Genomic DNA, 13,099 nt, shown 5'->3' with positions numbered 1-13,099 from the left:
GGGCAGATCCGGCTGCAGTCAGGTTGCATTGTGAAAATCATTGGAGAGCAGAATAAAAAAATCATAAAGTTAAAGGAGGTGGAACGGTTTGGTGTGTGAGTGAAAGCTACCGTCTGATTGGTTGGTTAGTGGAAAGATTTGACTTGTGAGGTGGTACCTAGATGGGGGGGGACAGATCCCGATGGTAGCATAGAACTTGGTGAACTTTTTTCAAATCTGGTTAAATCTATTATTTATTTATTCTTTAGGATCACAAAGTGACCCATGTCATGCCTGGGGCAACTCTTTTCTCAATATCTCGCAGACCTGGTGTCCACAGAAGAGATCCATAGTTATTTTAAGGACTATAAAAGTACGCTCATGCTTATGGTTTATTGAGAAGTATTTGGGGATATCATCCTGGAAACAGTTACAGTGGGTCAAAAAAGTATTTAGTCAGCCACCAATTGTGCAAGTTCTCCCACTTAAAAAGATGAGAGATGCCTGTAATTTTCATCCTAGGTATACCTCAACTATGAGAGAGAAAATGAGAAAAAAAAAATCCAGAAAATCACATTGTCTGATTTTTAAAGAATTTATTTGCAAATTATGGTGGAAAATAAGTATTTGATCAATAACAAAAGTTCATCTCAATACTTTGTTATATACCCTTTGTTGGCAATGACAGAGGTCAAACGTTTTCTGTAAGTCTTCACAAGGTTTGCACACACAGTTGCTGGTATTTTGGCCCATTCCTCCATGCAGATCTCCTCTAGAGCAGTGATGTTTTGGGGCTGTCGCTGGGCAACACGGACTTTCAACTCCCTCCAAAGATTTTCTATTGGGTTGAGATCTGGAGACTGGCTAGGCCACTCCAGGACCTTGAAATGCTTCTTACGAAGCCACTCCTTTGTTGCCCGGGCGGTGTGTTTGGGATCATTGTCATGCTGAAAGACCCAGCCACGTTTCATCTTCAATGCCCTTGCTGATGGAAGGAGGTTGTCACTCAAAATCTCACGATACATGGCCCCATTCATTCTTTCCTTTACACGGATCAGTCGTCCTGGTCCCTTTGCAGAAAAACAGCCCCAAAGCATGATGTTTCCACCCCCATGTTTCACAGTAGGTATGGTGTCCTTTGGATGCAACTCAGCATTCTTTCTCCTCCAAACACGTCTAGTTGAGTTTTTACCAAAAAGTTCTATTTTGGTTTCATCTGACCATATGACATTCTCCCAATCCTCTTCTGGATCATCTAAATGCTCTCTAGCAAACTTCAGACGGGCCTGGACATGTACTGGCTTAAGCAGGGGGGACACGTCTGGCACTGCAGGATTTGAGTCCCTGGCGGCGTAGTGTGTTACTGATGGTAGCCTTTGTTACTTTGGTCCCAGCTCTCTGCAGGTCATTGACTAGGTCCCCCCGTGTGGTTCTGGGATTTTTGCTCACCGTTCTTGTGATCATTTTGACCCCACGGGGTGAGATCTTGCGTGGAGCCCCAGATCGAGGGAGATTATCAGTGGTCTTGTATGTCTTCCATTTTCTAATAATTCCTCCCACAGTTGATTTCTTCACACCAAGCTGCTTACCTATTGCAGATTCAGTCTTCCCAGCCTGGTGCAGGTCTACAATTTTGTTTCTGGTGTCCTTTGACAGCTCTTTGGTCTTGGCCATAGTGGAGTTTGGAGTGTGACTGTTTGAGGTTGTGGACAGGTGTCTTTTATACTGATAACGAGTTCAAACAAGTGCCATTAATACAGTTAACAAGTGGAGGACAGAGGAGGCTCTTAAAGAAGAAGTTACAGGTCTGTGAGAGCCAGAAATCTTGTTTGTTTGTAGGTGACCAAATACTTATTTTACCGAGGAATTTACCAATTAATTCATTAAAAATCCTACAATGTGATTTCCTGGATTCTTTCCCCCCATTCTGTCTCTCATAGTTGAAGTGTACCTAGGATGAAAATTACAGGCCTCTCATCTTTTTAAGTGGGAGAACTTGCACAATTGGTGGCTGACTAAATACTTTTTTGCCCCACTGTATATCTGTCACGATCACAGGTACAGATCAGAACCCAATAGCACGACACAGATACAACCAGTGTTTAGCAATGTTCAGTTTAATCAGGTCAGGGACATGCAGGGTAAAAACCAGGAAATCCAGCAGTAAGGCAAACAAATCCGAAAAGGGGCAGGCAGAACAGGGCTCATAACCAGGTGATCCGTCCGACAGGCAACCAAATCCAAACAGGGGGCAGGCAGGAACTCAAGGTCCGAATGCAGGCAGGCAGGGGTCAAAACTAGTGATGGCAGTTTGACACTGAAGCTTCGAACGGAGCTTCAACCCTGGACTTCCTATTCCATAGAAGCAGTGATTCGAAGCTTACTTCAAATCACGTGACATATGATGTCAGAAGCAGCAACTGCTTCAAATCACGTGACATGTGACGTCCGAACCAGCAACTGCTTAATTTCCTGAATGAATCAACTCACTGGTTCGCCGTCCAATCAGGTGATTCAATGCACTGCCTCGTCTCGATTCTGACGAATTTGAGCGCTTCAACACTTTATGACCGCTCTAAACAATGCGCAATGTGTGGGTTGTTGTCGTAGTTTGCGTTGTTGCTGTTGAGTTGTTGTTGGTATTGCATTTGAATTGTAGTATCATTATAGAGCAAGCCAGGAAGAAAGATATGTCGTTCTGGCTCGGGAAACACTTCGAAATGTGGAGAAGTTGTGAACAAAGACAATTATGAGTAATATAAAAACAGTTCAATAGTTTAAGGAATAGATAGCCCAGTGGATAGAGCCGGCGGCCCGAACGTGGTGATGTCCTCCGCGCAGCTGGTTCAAAGCCCGGAATAGATTAACTTTTAATCATTGCTTTTCAACTTTAATACTTTAATAACTGATAAAAGGCCCTCTCCTCCCAAAAAAATGTCCAGCACTCTCTAGTCTCTTCTCAATAACCCAATACACACAATTATCAATCTTTAATTGCAAATAGAACATGATATTCAGTCTTAGTGTGTGTGTGCATCGAATATTTTTCCAGGCAAAGATACGTTAAACCCACTGCAGCCTTCCACTTCGCCAGGAGAGGTCGCTGTAACTGAAGCTTCGAGAAATTAACCTATTTCCGACACAATTGTCCAAGTGGTTCGACGCTTCATTCAAAGCTTCATTTTGCCATCACTAGTCAAAAACCGGGCAGGACAATAATCTAGGCTAGAGAATAATAAACACTGGAGCGCTTGGCAGAAAAGACAAGACAATCTGCCAAAGGACAAGTGATAGTGAGGTGGTATAAATACTGTGGAGTAATGAGGGAATAAGTAACAGGTGAGGGGAAGGGCTGGGGAGACCAGGTGAGAGAAGTGAGCTGATTGCAAGAGCCTGGAGGAAGGCGGGATCTGAAATGACAGGAGAGTTAAGATGAGCCAAACCAAACAAACAACAATATATGTGTCTAACTTGTGACAATATCTGTGTCTTAAAGTAAAGTAATTTCAAACCACAAAAACTAGTGCTTTGAACTTGAATGATAATGAAGAAATTACGACAAATAGTTTTGTCCCTAATAGTTGAATATGGTTGACCATTTCTATGGATTGTTTTCACATTAACACACACTTCACTCTGTGTATTCTGTCCTTCCTGTTTTTGTGCAGGGGGTCCTTTTCCGAGGTTTTTATGGTGAGAGAGAAGAGAACAGGAAAAATGTACGCCCTGAAATGCCTGAAGAAGAAACACCTCGCTCATAGCAACCTCGAAAATGAAATCAATGTACTGAGAAGGTAAAACACACACACACACACACACACACACACACACACACACTCACACTCATGCCTAATTCTCTTTCTTACTCTTTCAGGATACAGCACGAGAATGTGGTAGGACTGGAGGATTTCTATGAGAGCCGGACACACTATTACCTGGTCATGCAACTGTAAGAGAACTCCTAACTGTCACAAACTATTACTTTGGTAAAACTAAATATTGACAATGGGTCTAATTGAGGGTAAAGCAAATCTGCCAATAACAACAACATAGGGTTAGTGTGCTTCTTTTATGTATGGAGGCTTATAGTGTCTTTCCCCCCTTAAATTAATTTCACTCTAAAGTCAGAAAGGGATTCTAAATGTTGTGGTGCATGATTTTGTACACATTTTCCCTCTTGGTATATTGTGGTGTGTGCGATCTACATATACACAAAGTTCTGAAGTGTGTGTGTGTGTGCAGGGGTTGTCAGGTGGGGGAGCTTGTTTGATCGCATTTTAGATAAGGGGGTTACACCGAGAAGGACGCTAGCATGGTGATAAAGCAGTGCTGCAGGCTGTCAGCTACCTGCACGAAAACAGCATCGTACACAGGGACCTTAAGGTGATACACAAATAATACATCTGTACGTTTACAGCATTTTCTCTCTTTCCCTTTCTTTAACTTCCTTTTGATCTTTCTTTGTCCCTCTGTCTGTGGTCAGCCTGAGAACCTGCTGTACTATAACACAGACGAGAATGCGAAGATCATGGTGAGTGACTTTGGTCTGTCGAAGACGTTGGAGCACGGCGTGATGTCCACAGCCTGTGGTACGCCGGGATATGTTGGTGAGTCTTTTAAAAGCCACCTTGTTATTTATACCTGATATACAATTGTACATTTAAATAATACTACAACAAATTATGTTTTTATCTGGCAATATAATACAAGTGGTATTATTCAAGTTATTTAGTGACACAAATAAAACAAATCAATTAGATAGAATCGGAGGGATGAAACCCTCTTTAATGGTCACACATGCAGAGCACACACAGTTACATGTGTTCTCTGCTTTTAACCCATCCTAGTACCAGGAGTCTAGTACTAGGAGCAGTCGGCAGCTATTGTACAGCGCCTGGGGAGCAATGGGAGTGGGAGGGAAGGGGGATGTCCGGTGCCTTGCTCACGGGCATCCCGGCAGGGCCAAGGAGGTGAATTGGGAGTAGCAGTAGTACTCTCCAAGTAGCAGTCCACATTCCATATTTAGGTCTGTTCTGGGACTTGAACCGGCGACCCTACGGCTCACAGTCCAAGCCCCTACTGACTGAGCCACTGCCGGATATGTCTCTGCCTTTGACCCATCCTAGTGTTAGGAGCAGTGGGCTGCCATTATGTACGGCGCCCAGGTAGGGAACGGTGCCTTGCTCAGGGACACCTCGGTAGCACTTGGTCTTTCCCGGGACTTGAACTGGTGACCTTCCAGTTGCCAAGCCAAGACTTTGCCACACCGCCCTTTATTAAATTAAGAGCAATCATTAAAGTTGCATCATATAGATTGCATGCTATTAAAATGTACAAGTGCAGACCATACATCTGCTTCCTCAGCAAGGCAGTCAGAACCTCAGCAACTCTTACCAGTTCCTCCTGGAGGGTCCCAGTCCGAGGAGATACAGTATGCTTCGAGGTTCAAGGTTTTTTATTTTGTCATACGAACATAGCTACAGTGTAGTTATGACCAGGGCTGTATCCAGGATTTCCTAAATACCGAGGTCCAAACATGCTAGGGGGGTCCGGGGGTATACTCCCCCGAGATTTCCGGGATTTTCATGATCTAGTTAGGTGCTTTTTAAGTCCTGTGGGGGGTCACAAATTGGATAATATATCGATAACCATGTCAGTGGGCTGCAGCATACATTATTTTTAATCAGTTGATTGTTACTATTAATGATCTGGACATGCAGAAGAGGCTAAAATGATCACAACACATTGTCAACATTCATTTTCCATGTCTCTCTCCTTTCCATAACCTGCAGCCTCTCTTCCATCTTCTTTAGTCTCTCTGTCTTCTTCCTGTTCATTACTCTCTCTGTCCTCTACTCTCTCTCTTTGTTCAACCTCTCCCTCGTTGTTCACTTTTGCTCCTCCTCCTCACTTGTCGCTCCTGCCAGTGAATTAAAAGCAATTCAGCAATTTAGTTCATTTCACTTGTTTGTTTGCATTATTTATTTAAATCTGTTTTGTTTGATTCTCAAAAGAGAACAAAGATGTAAGAAAATTGTGTTTCATACAATTGTATGTTATTATGACATCATAACTGCAATAGATGTATGTTTTAAAATTATGCCTATTGTAAATGAAGACTATTGTTATAGATAAATAGATAAATAGATAGATATATAGATAAATAGACGGGGTTATTAAGCCTACATTCTTTGTGTGACTGTACCTGCAGTTCCTCCCTGACTTCCATCACTTTCTCTCTCTCTCTCTCTCTCTCTCTCTCTCTCTCTCTCTCTCTCTCTCTCTCTCTCTCTCTCTCCTCTCTCTCTCTCTCTCTCTCTCTCTCTCTCTCTCTCTCTCTCTCTCTCTCTCCTCTCCTCTCTCTCTCTCTCTCTCTCTCTCTCTCCTTCCTTTCTCTTCCTTACCAACACTGAGCTTCGACTGACGTAGTCTTTTCATTATATCTGAGTCAGTGTAAAAAGAAAACAATACAATGTTATATCTTCAATGTTTTACTCAAATTGAAATGAAAGAAAAACATTACAACGTTTGTTAAAAGGTAATCCTTCTGACATTGGATGAATGTAATTAACGTTAGCTCTCCAGCTAGTTTATTCACGCAATTTAAACCAAAGTATAGCCTATATCTGCAATATAAGTTAGTGTGCATGTTGTCGGGTGTCCACTGACTAACGTAGAGCGTTCACACAGGATCTGCTGCTCATATGATGTCCTGATGAGCAGAAACACAAGCAGCCCGCTGGACTCAGATCTCTAGATACCTCATCACTCCTCCGCTGCTCCGGTTCAAGTCCGGGCTGCGGAGGTTTGTTGATATGTCGTCTTCTTCTGTTTGCTTTAATCGAGGCTACGTAGTTATGCAGCGCCCCCATGGTCAGTAAATGGAAGTACTACAAAGAACCCTGTTTAGTGCAATTATTTCACAAGTTTTGTTATATACAGCTCGGAAAATATTACCGAGGTCCGGACCTCGGTGACCTCAATGGTGGATACGGCCCTGGTTATGACAATGACAATCTTAGGTCACAGGCTCCTCCAACAGTGCAACACAATTAAACAGATAAACAGAAATATAGTCAAAGTAAATAGTAAATAGAAAAATAGTTTAAAAAAGTGAAATAGTGCAATAAAAGTCTATGTGCTTCAAGTTTGAAGCACATTATGTGCCCATAAAACCTCCAGAGGAAGGCCCCCAGCAGGCATTCTGATCAGCTGTCTGAACCACATTCTGCCAGGGATATGGTTGAGGCTTTCCCCCAAGTTTTTAAATTACGCTTCCTCTAGAGGAAGTTCCAATTTTTTTATGGAGTATAAAGTACTGTAGCGTGTCAATTTCCATGGTCAGGCCCAGCCACGAGACTCTTTACCGGCGAGATTTCATCCTAGGTGGTCCTCTGTTGTGACTGGGTCTGAACATCGCAGTCTGGAGCTATCACCTCTGACATTGCAGCTCCTAGGTTTACTCACTCTGAACCATGATAAAGGTGGTGATTCTTGGAGGAGCAAACAGTCAAATCAGATTTCATTAAAAAAAATGTAGGGTTGAAGGGTGCATGTGCTTACAATTGTATACGTTGGAATGTTTGATACATGTTCAAATGTGTGAAATGCTTAATGTATTAGCAGTTATGAAGTACACATTGTTATTTGAAAAATAGAAGGAAAACAATAAAATTAGAGACATCCATGGTAAAAGTATCTATTTTGAATGTCTTCTTGCTCTGTTGGCTGAATTACTTTTGTGGTTCTACAGCCCCTGAGGTTTTGGCCCAGAGACCCTACAGCAAAACAGTGGACTGCTGGTCCATTGGAGTTATCACCTACATCCTGTGAGCACATTTCTGTTCTCTATCAAAACATAACACGTGGAAACAACCAATACAACATTTAGATAATAACCTAAAGGTCAGGAGCCTGAGATTTTACAGTAAATTCATTGATTTTGTTAAGAAATCATATTCTTCTCATAAGTTTGATACCACAGTCATGGCATATCTACATTTGTAAAATATCTTTGATGAGGATAATTAATTGGGATTAGCTGAGTTAGCTTGCTGTGTCTGAGTTGCAGGCTCTGCGGCTACCCTCCATTCTTTGAAGACAACGAGACGCGTCTGTTTTCAAAGATCATGAGGGCTGAGTACGCTTTTCATTCGCCTTTCTGGGACGATATCTCTGAGTCAGGTATGAAAACAGCAGCAAATATGAAAATCTCAGTCTTCACAAACAGCTTTGACATCTGATATCCCTGTCCTTTCTCTTCTGGTAATTGTACTGATTTGTATTCAATATTTGGACACTTTTCAAAATGACCGTGGCTTAGTCTTGGTCTATAATGTATATTATTTTAATAATAAAACCAAGTAACATTGTGAAATCAATATAAAAAAGTAAAAGGGTTAGATAGAGCATCAGCATTTATTTACACCTGAATCCGAAGCTCCCCTTGTTTCTTCAGAGCTTTTTCATCAGTTTTAGCTCAGTGTTTGTCTGGCCGTCCTGCAGCTTTACTGTTTGGATTATTTTCGGGTTTATATTGTGTAGACTTGGCAAGCAGCTGTTTTCAGTGAAAAAAGCTCTAAAACAACAAACTGACTAACTGGTGAACCAGATAGTTCCCTAAATAATTGTGCATATTGGACATACATCATCAGTTGGCCAAATGAATGATAACGTAGCTCCATAACATCCTGATGTATAAATAAGCAACTGAAGCTAATAAGGACCATGACCTGAAATGTGGCCATTTTTTTACATGCTAACTTTGAGTTATGAACTGTGTTCATTCTCATCAAGTTAATGTTGTTCTTTAAAAGCAGTTTGAGGATTCATTTGTCTATTCTTGAATAACAATCTTCTGTTACATGATTGGCTGATTGCTGATCTGCGATTGCTGATTACATGATTTTGGTTTCTTGGTAGGTTACCAAGAAACCAAAGTGCATCACAGCATGCACTGGGGCAAAAGATTCATTGACATAAGTCTAATGATATGTCAATGAATCTATAAGCATGCATGCTTTTCTGTTTACACTCAAATATCTTGGTCATGATCCAGCTGACATTTAATAGGTCTCTTTTGAGTGTGCGCTCAATAACTTGTTGCTCTACAATAATTATAGTTATCCATCTAAGAAGAACAAGGGAACTGGGCCACATTGCCCTGATGATAACACATGATAATATGTCCATGTTTTGTTCACAACTTGCTGGCTGCCCCCAAGTGAACAAGATTAATCCGTTTTTATTCAAAACACTTTACTTGGACTTAATCTACTAAATCACTCGACTGCCAAGGTCCTGACACACCAAGCCGATTTCGGCCGTCGATAGATGTCTGGCCGTCGATGAGCGTCCTGTCGCCCTACTCAGATTGGTGTGTCCCGCACATTACATTACATTACATACATGGATGTATAATAAGAACTGGATACAGCGTGGGAGGCGGGGCCTCGTTCATTCCTATGAGAGTTGCTAATTGGCGCATGAAGACAAAATGGCCCAACTTTTGAGAGAGAGAAACGTCACGAAAGTATTCATATAATCATATAATCTGTTCTTATTGTGCATCCATGGGTAAAGGTAAAACTCATGTAGTACTGGACACGTCACATGAACGTGCCGGGCACAAATGTTCATACTGGGTAGTTTATTTAGTTTTAAAAAAAAGTATCCAACGATTTACAGACGTCTCTTTCCCGATGTTAGTCAATGGGAAAAGTATTTCCGAGCCCAGCGACTGATACGAAAAGTGTAGTACCGCCGTTTGGCCACAACGAATATTTTCCTCAGAGTCCGGCGCACGACGGGACCTAATAAAAAAATAAAAACCTGAGTAAAAATGCAAAAAGAAAATGTAATACATGTTTGAAAAGTGAACATGAAGATGAAGAGGAGGTGTTAAAGGCAAATAGATATTTTAAAACCAATGCATTACAGGATCTACTTTCCCTGCTGTTTTATTTCCTGTTATGTAGCTTAAGCATTAGCACAGTGACTGTTACATACCTCCACTCCACAGGAAGACCAACACATGAAAATGTCCAGAAACACTGGGACAGTGCAACATAATTAGTGAATTAATGAACTTGGATAAGTCAAATTAAACACCATGTTATGTGTTTATACAATGGTATAATGAATCAAAAGGAGTTCTGTTATCGAATCTTAATATGCTGTGTTGAACAGAACGGAACAAACATGTATACCAGTTATTCAAGGCTCAATGTTCCTCAAACATCCAAGCATTAGTCTTTCCTGTGGATGGGTTTACTGTATTTCAGCGCAGCTTATTTTTCACATGACATACTTTCTCGGTTTTTTCCTTTATCTGGTTTAAGGGTCTCTTTTTTGTTATCTTTACGTCTGAGTCCTGCGCTCAGATTGTTGCCGTGTTTCGCTGGGGCCTAACAGTATAAAATGTGTGTAACATTGAAAAGGATTCACACATTATTAAATTGAAGGTGACCAAATGGGTATATTTCTATGCTAACAGCAGGAGTACTTTTTCTATATATCGTCAACTAACAGATGACCATTCCATGTCTCAACAGCCAAAGACTTCATCAGGAATATGATGCATAAAAACCCCACAAGACGCTTCCTCACCGAGCAGGCACTCAGACACCCATGGTGAGTCCTCTCTGTCTGACTGACACACACACACACACGCACGCACGCACGCGCCCACGCACGCACACACAGTTGATCTAATTTCATTGACTTGATTGCAGGATTGCTGAAAACACAGCTAAAGACGTGGACATTTCTCAGTCTGTGTGTGAGCAGATGGAGAGAAAGCTTTACCAAATCCAAATGGAAGGTGAGTCACACTTCTATTTATAAATAAAGCTTACGATGTCATCTTTAGCTTAAAGGTCCCATGTCTTGGCCATCTCTACTGATCATATTTCCATTGTTGAGGTCTACTAGAATAGATTTATATTGTTCAATGTTTCAAACTCACATTGGTTTCTCACAGCATCTCTGTATAGTCTGTGTATTCACTCTCTGTCCTAAACGCTTGTTGGAGCTCCTGCCTGTCCGGGCTGTCCTGACTTCCAGACACTGTCATGGCATACGTAGCAGCGGTGGTAATCTCTCGCTTGTATTTCACGTTTCCACATCAAGGCCTTCCACGCAGTCTCAGTGGTTCAGCAACATGAAGAAACTGCAGTCGGTTCCTTTCCGAGCCCCTCCCCCGACATCCCTGCAGCCCTGAAGGCCTGGACCCGAACGGGAACCTGGTCCCGGGGGCCAGCAAGTCCGTCCTGCCAGCAGTGCTGAGTGAGTTCCCAGAGAGAGCAAAGACTCTTCCTCTCAAGAGACTGACGGCTGCTTTCAGGCCCTCCAAGAGGTTGGGAAGCTGTTCCAGAGCCAGACAAAAATGTTGATATTGTAAGTAACTGTATTTGTGTACAGAGGTCTAGGTTTGAACAGATGACATATCGTCTATGATTATCTATAAATCTTTCCAAATGATGGTGTGTGGCAGTGTGGACCAAAGTTGTCCTCAGAGGAAGAAACCGCGTTCCCCAATCAGTCATCTGGAGTGTGTTCTGTCAATGTGATTGGCTGCCTAACCAAGATGAATCCCATGCAGGTAAAGAGTCATCACTCTTGTTCAGAATATAGATGTTAGTTAAATGACTCTTTAAAACCAACTTGTTCATATACTAACTCATTTTCAAAAATGTGTGTTTTTTTTTGTTAGAATTGAAGGCACTCATTTCGTGGTATGAAGATGTTGACACTCAGCTTTTTCCTCTCTGCTGGCGGTTTACACACATGGAGTATCTGCACTATAAAAAAACACTTTCACAAGCAAGGCCTGTTTATAATGAGAAGGAACAGAAACAACAGGAATTCATCATTTAGAATTCATACAATTTGTTGTTATGCTGATTGGATTTATTTTTCTGTATATAACTCTAAATATGTCACTAAATAAATACCATCAAAATGTATTTGTTTGAAAAGATTCATGTGAGATATGCAAACGTATTACGGGTTCTATATTGACTGACGTGGCTGCTATGAAATGTAACCGCGTATTTTTATAAACTGAAGCTTCAGAGTCATGTTGTTTGTGTGCTCTGTATCTTTTCTAATATTCCTAATGTATATTCACCATTGGACTTACAGAATTTATGAGTTAAACTTTTAAACATGCAAAGGAGATTTTAGGGAAAGTATTGTTATCTTCAATTCATGCTGGAGTTATAATTCTGATTTCCATTTTTACAAAAAGATGGTTTATTTTATTTATGAGAATGAAACTTGATTTCAGTGATATGTAAATGATCTGCTGTGTTGTTAAACAACTGAACTCATCAAGTGCCACACTCTGGAGGAAAATATCTATCACCACTAGTGATGTCATGGAGTATTCTAAATGAACACATGTAGTGACATTCTATAGGTATTAGTACTTGTATCTAGTACCATGCTGACATGTCCCATGAAGCTCCACGCAATGCATCAAAGTCATAAAAACCTTTATTTAAATACTACAGATTCTGCACAACAACAGATGCAATACAAAGAAATAAATAAGTTAACATTCACCCTTTTTCCGTTTTGTATTATTCAAATACAATAATTGTGGTGCAATGTTCACAGTGGAGTATTGCTGCTGACAAATCAATCCTATTTGTGTTTATAAATCCTATTTGTGTTTATAAATCCTATTTGTGTTTATAAATCCTATTTGGGTTTATAAATCCTATTTGGGTTTGCTCTTTGCTCTCATACAAACAGAAGCTGTGTTTTCTTTTCAAATAAAGTGCTAAATGATGAAAATGAAACTGATGGACTCAATATCACAATGTGTTTGACCAAATATTGAAATGCACCTACATAATGTCATAATACTGGTACTTTTAAAAGTATTTACACACATTCTGAGTTAAATAAATGGAACCCTCACTGTGTTACATTGACACTGTTACTTACAATGGTCTTTAATGTTCAATAGAGTTATTTTGGGATAAAGAGTACTCAGCTATGTGTCTTCCTGAACCCTCTTTCTGCCCCCTCCTTCTATCACATTCAACTCCAGATAATGACGTCCTACATTTCCCACAATTCATTGAACTGCCAGAGAAGAGGTATAGTGTTA

General features: G+C 40.9%; 1 protein-coding gene across 1 annotated transcript in view; it reads left to right on the top strand.

Annotated features, from left to right (window-relative positions):
* Window positions 1-11,265, top strand: part of LOC117551346 (calcium/calmodulin-dependent protein kinase type 1G-like) — a 31,786-nt gene extending 20,521 nt beyond the window's left edge. Inside the window, 12 exon segments of the mRNA XM_034224189.1 lie at window positions 3,648-3,773; window positions 3,854-3,928; window positions 4,232-4,266; window positions 4,269-4,304; window positions 4,307-4,362; window positions 4,463-4,586; window positions 7,733-7,808; window positions 8,051-8,163; window positions 10,533-10,611; window positions 10,713-10,776; window positions 10,778-10,801; window positions 11,110-11,265. Coding sequence (XP_034080080.1) covers window positions 3,648-3,773; window positions 3,854-3,928; window positions 4,232-4,266; window positions 4,269-4,304; window positions 4,307-4,362; window positions 4,463-4,586; window positions 7,733-7,808; window positions 8,051-8,163; window positions 10,533-10,611; window positions 10,713-10,776; window positions 10,778-10,801; window positions 11,110-11,265 — 964 coding nt within the window.
* Window positions 11,266-13,099: the final 1,834 nt, after the last annotated feature.

The sequence above is a fragment of the Gymnodraco acuticeps genome, unplaced genomic scaffold, assembly GCF_902827175.1.
Source record: "Gymnodraco acuticeps unplaced genomic scaffold, fGymAcu1.1, whole genome shotgun sequence".
In the NCBI taxonomy this organism is placed as follows: domain Eukaryota; kingdom Metazoa; phylum Chordata; class Actinopteri; order Perciformes; family Bathydraconidae; genus Gymnodraco; species Gymnodraco acuticeps.
The sequence above is the reverse complement of the archived record's forward strand: the minus strand, read 5'-3'. Positions and strand labels throughout refer to the sequence as shown.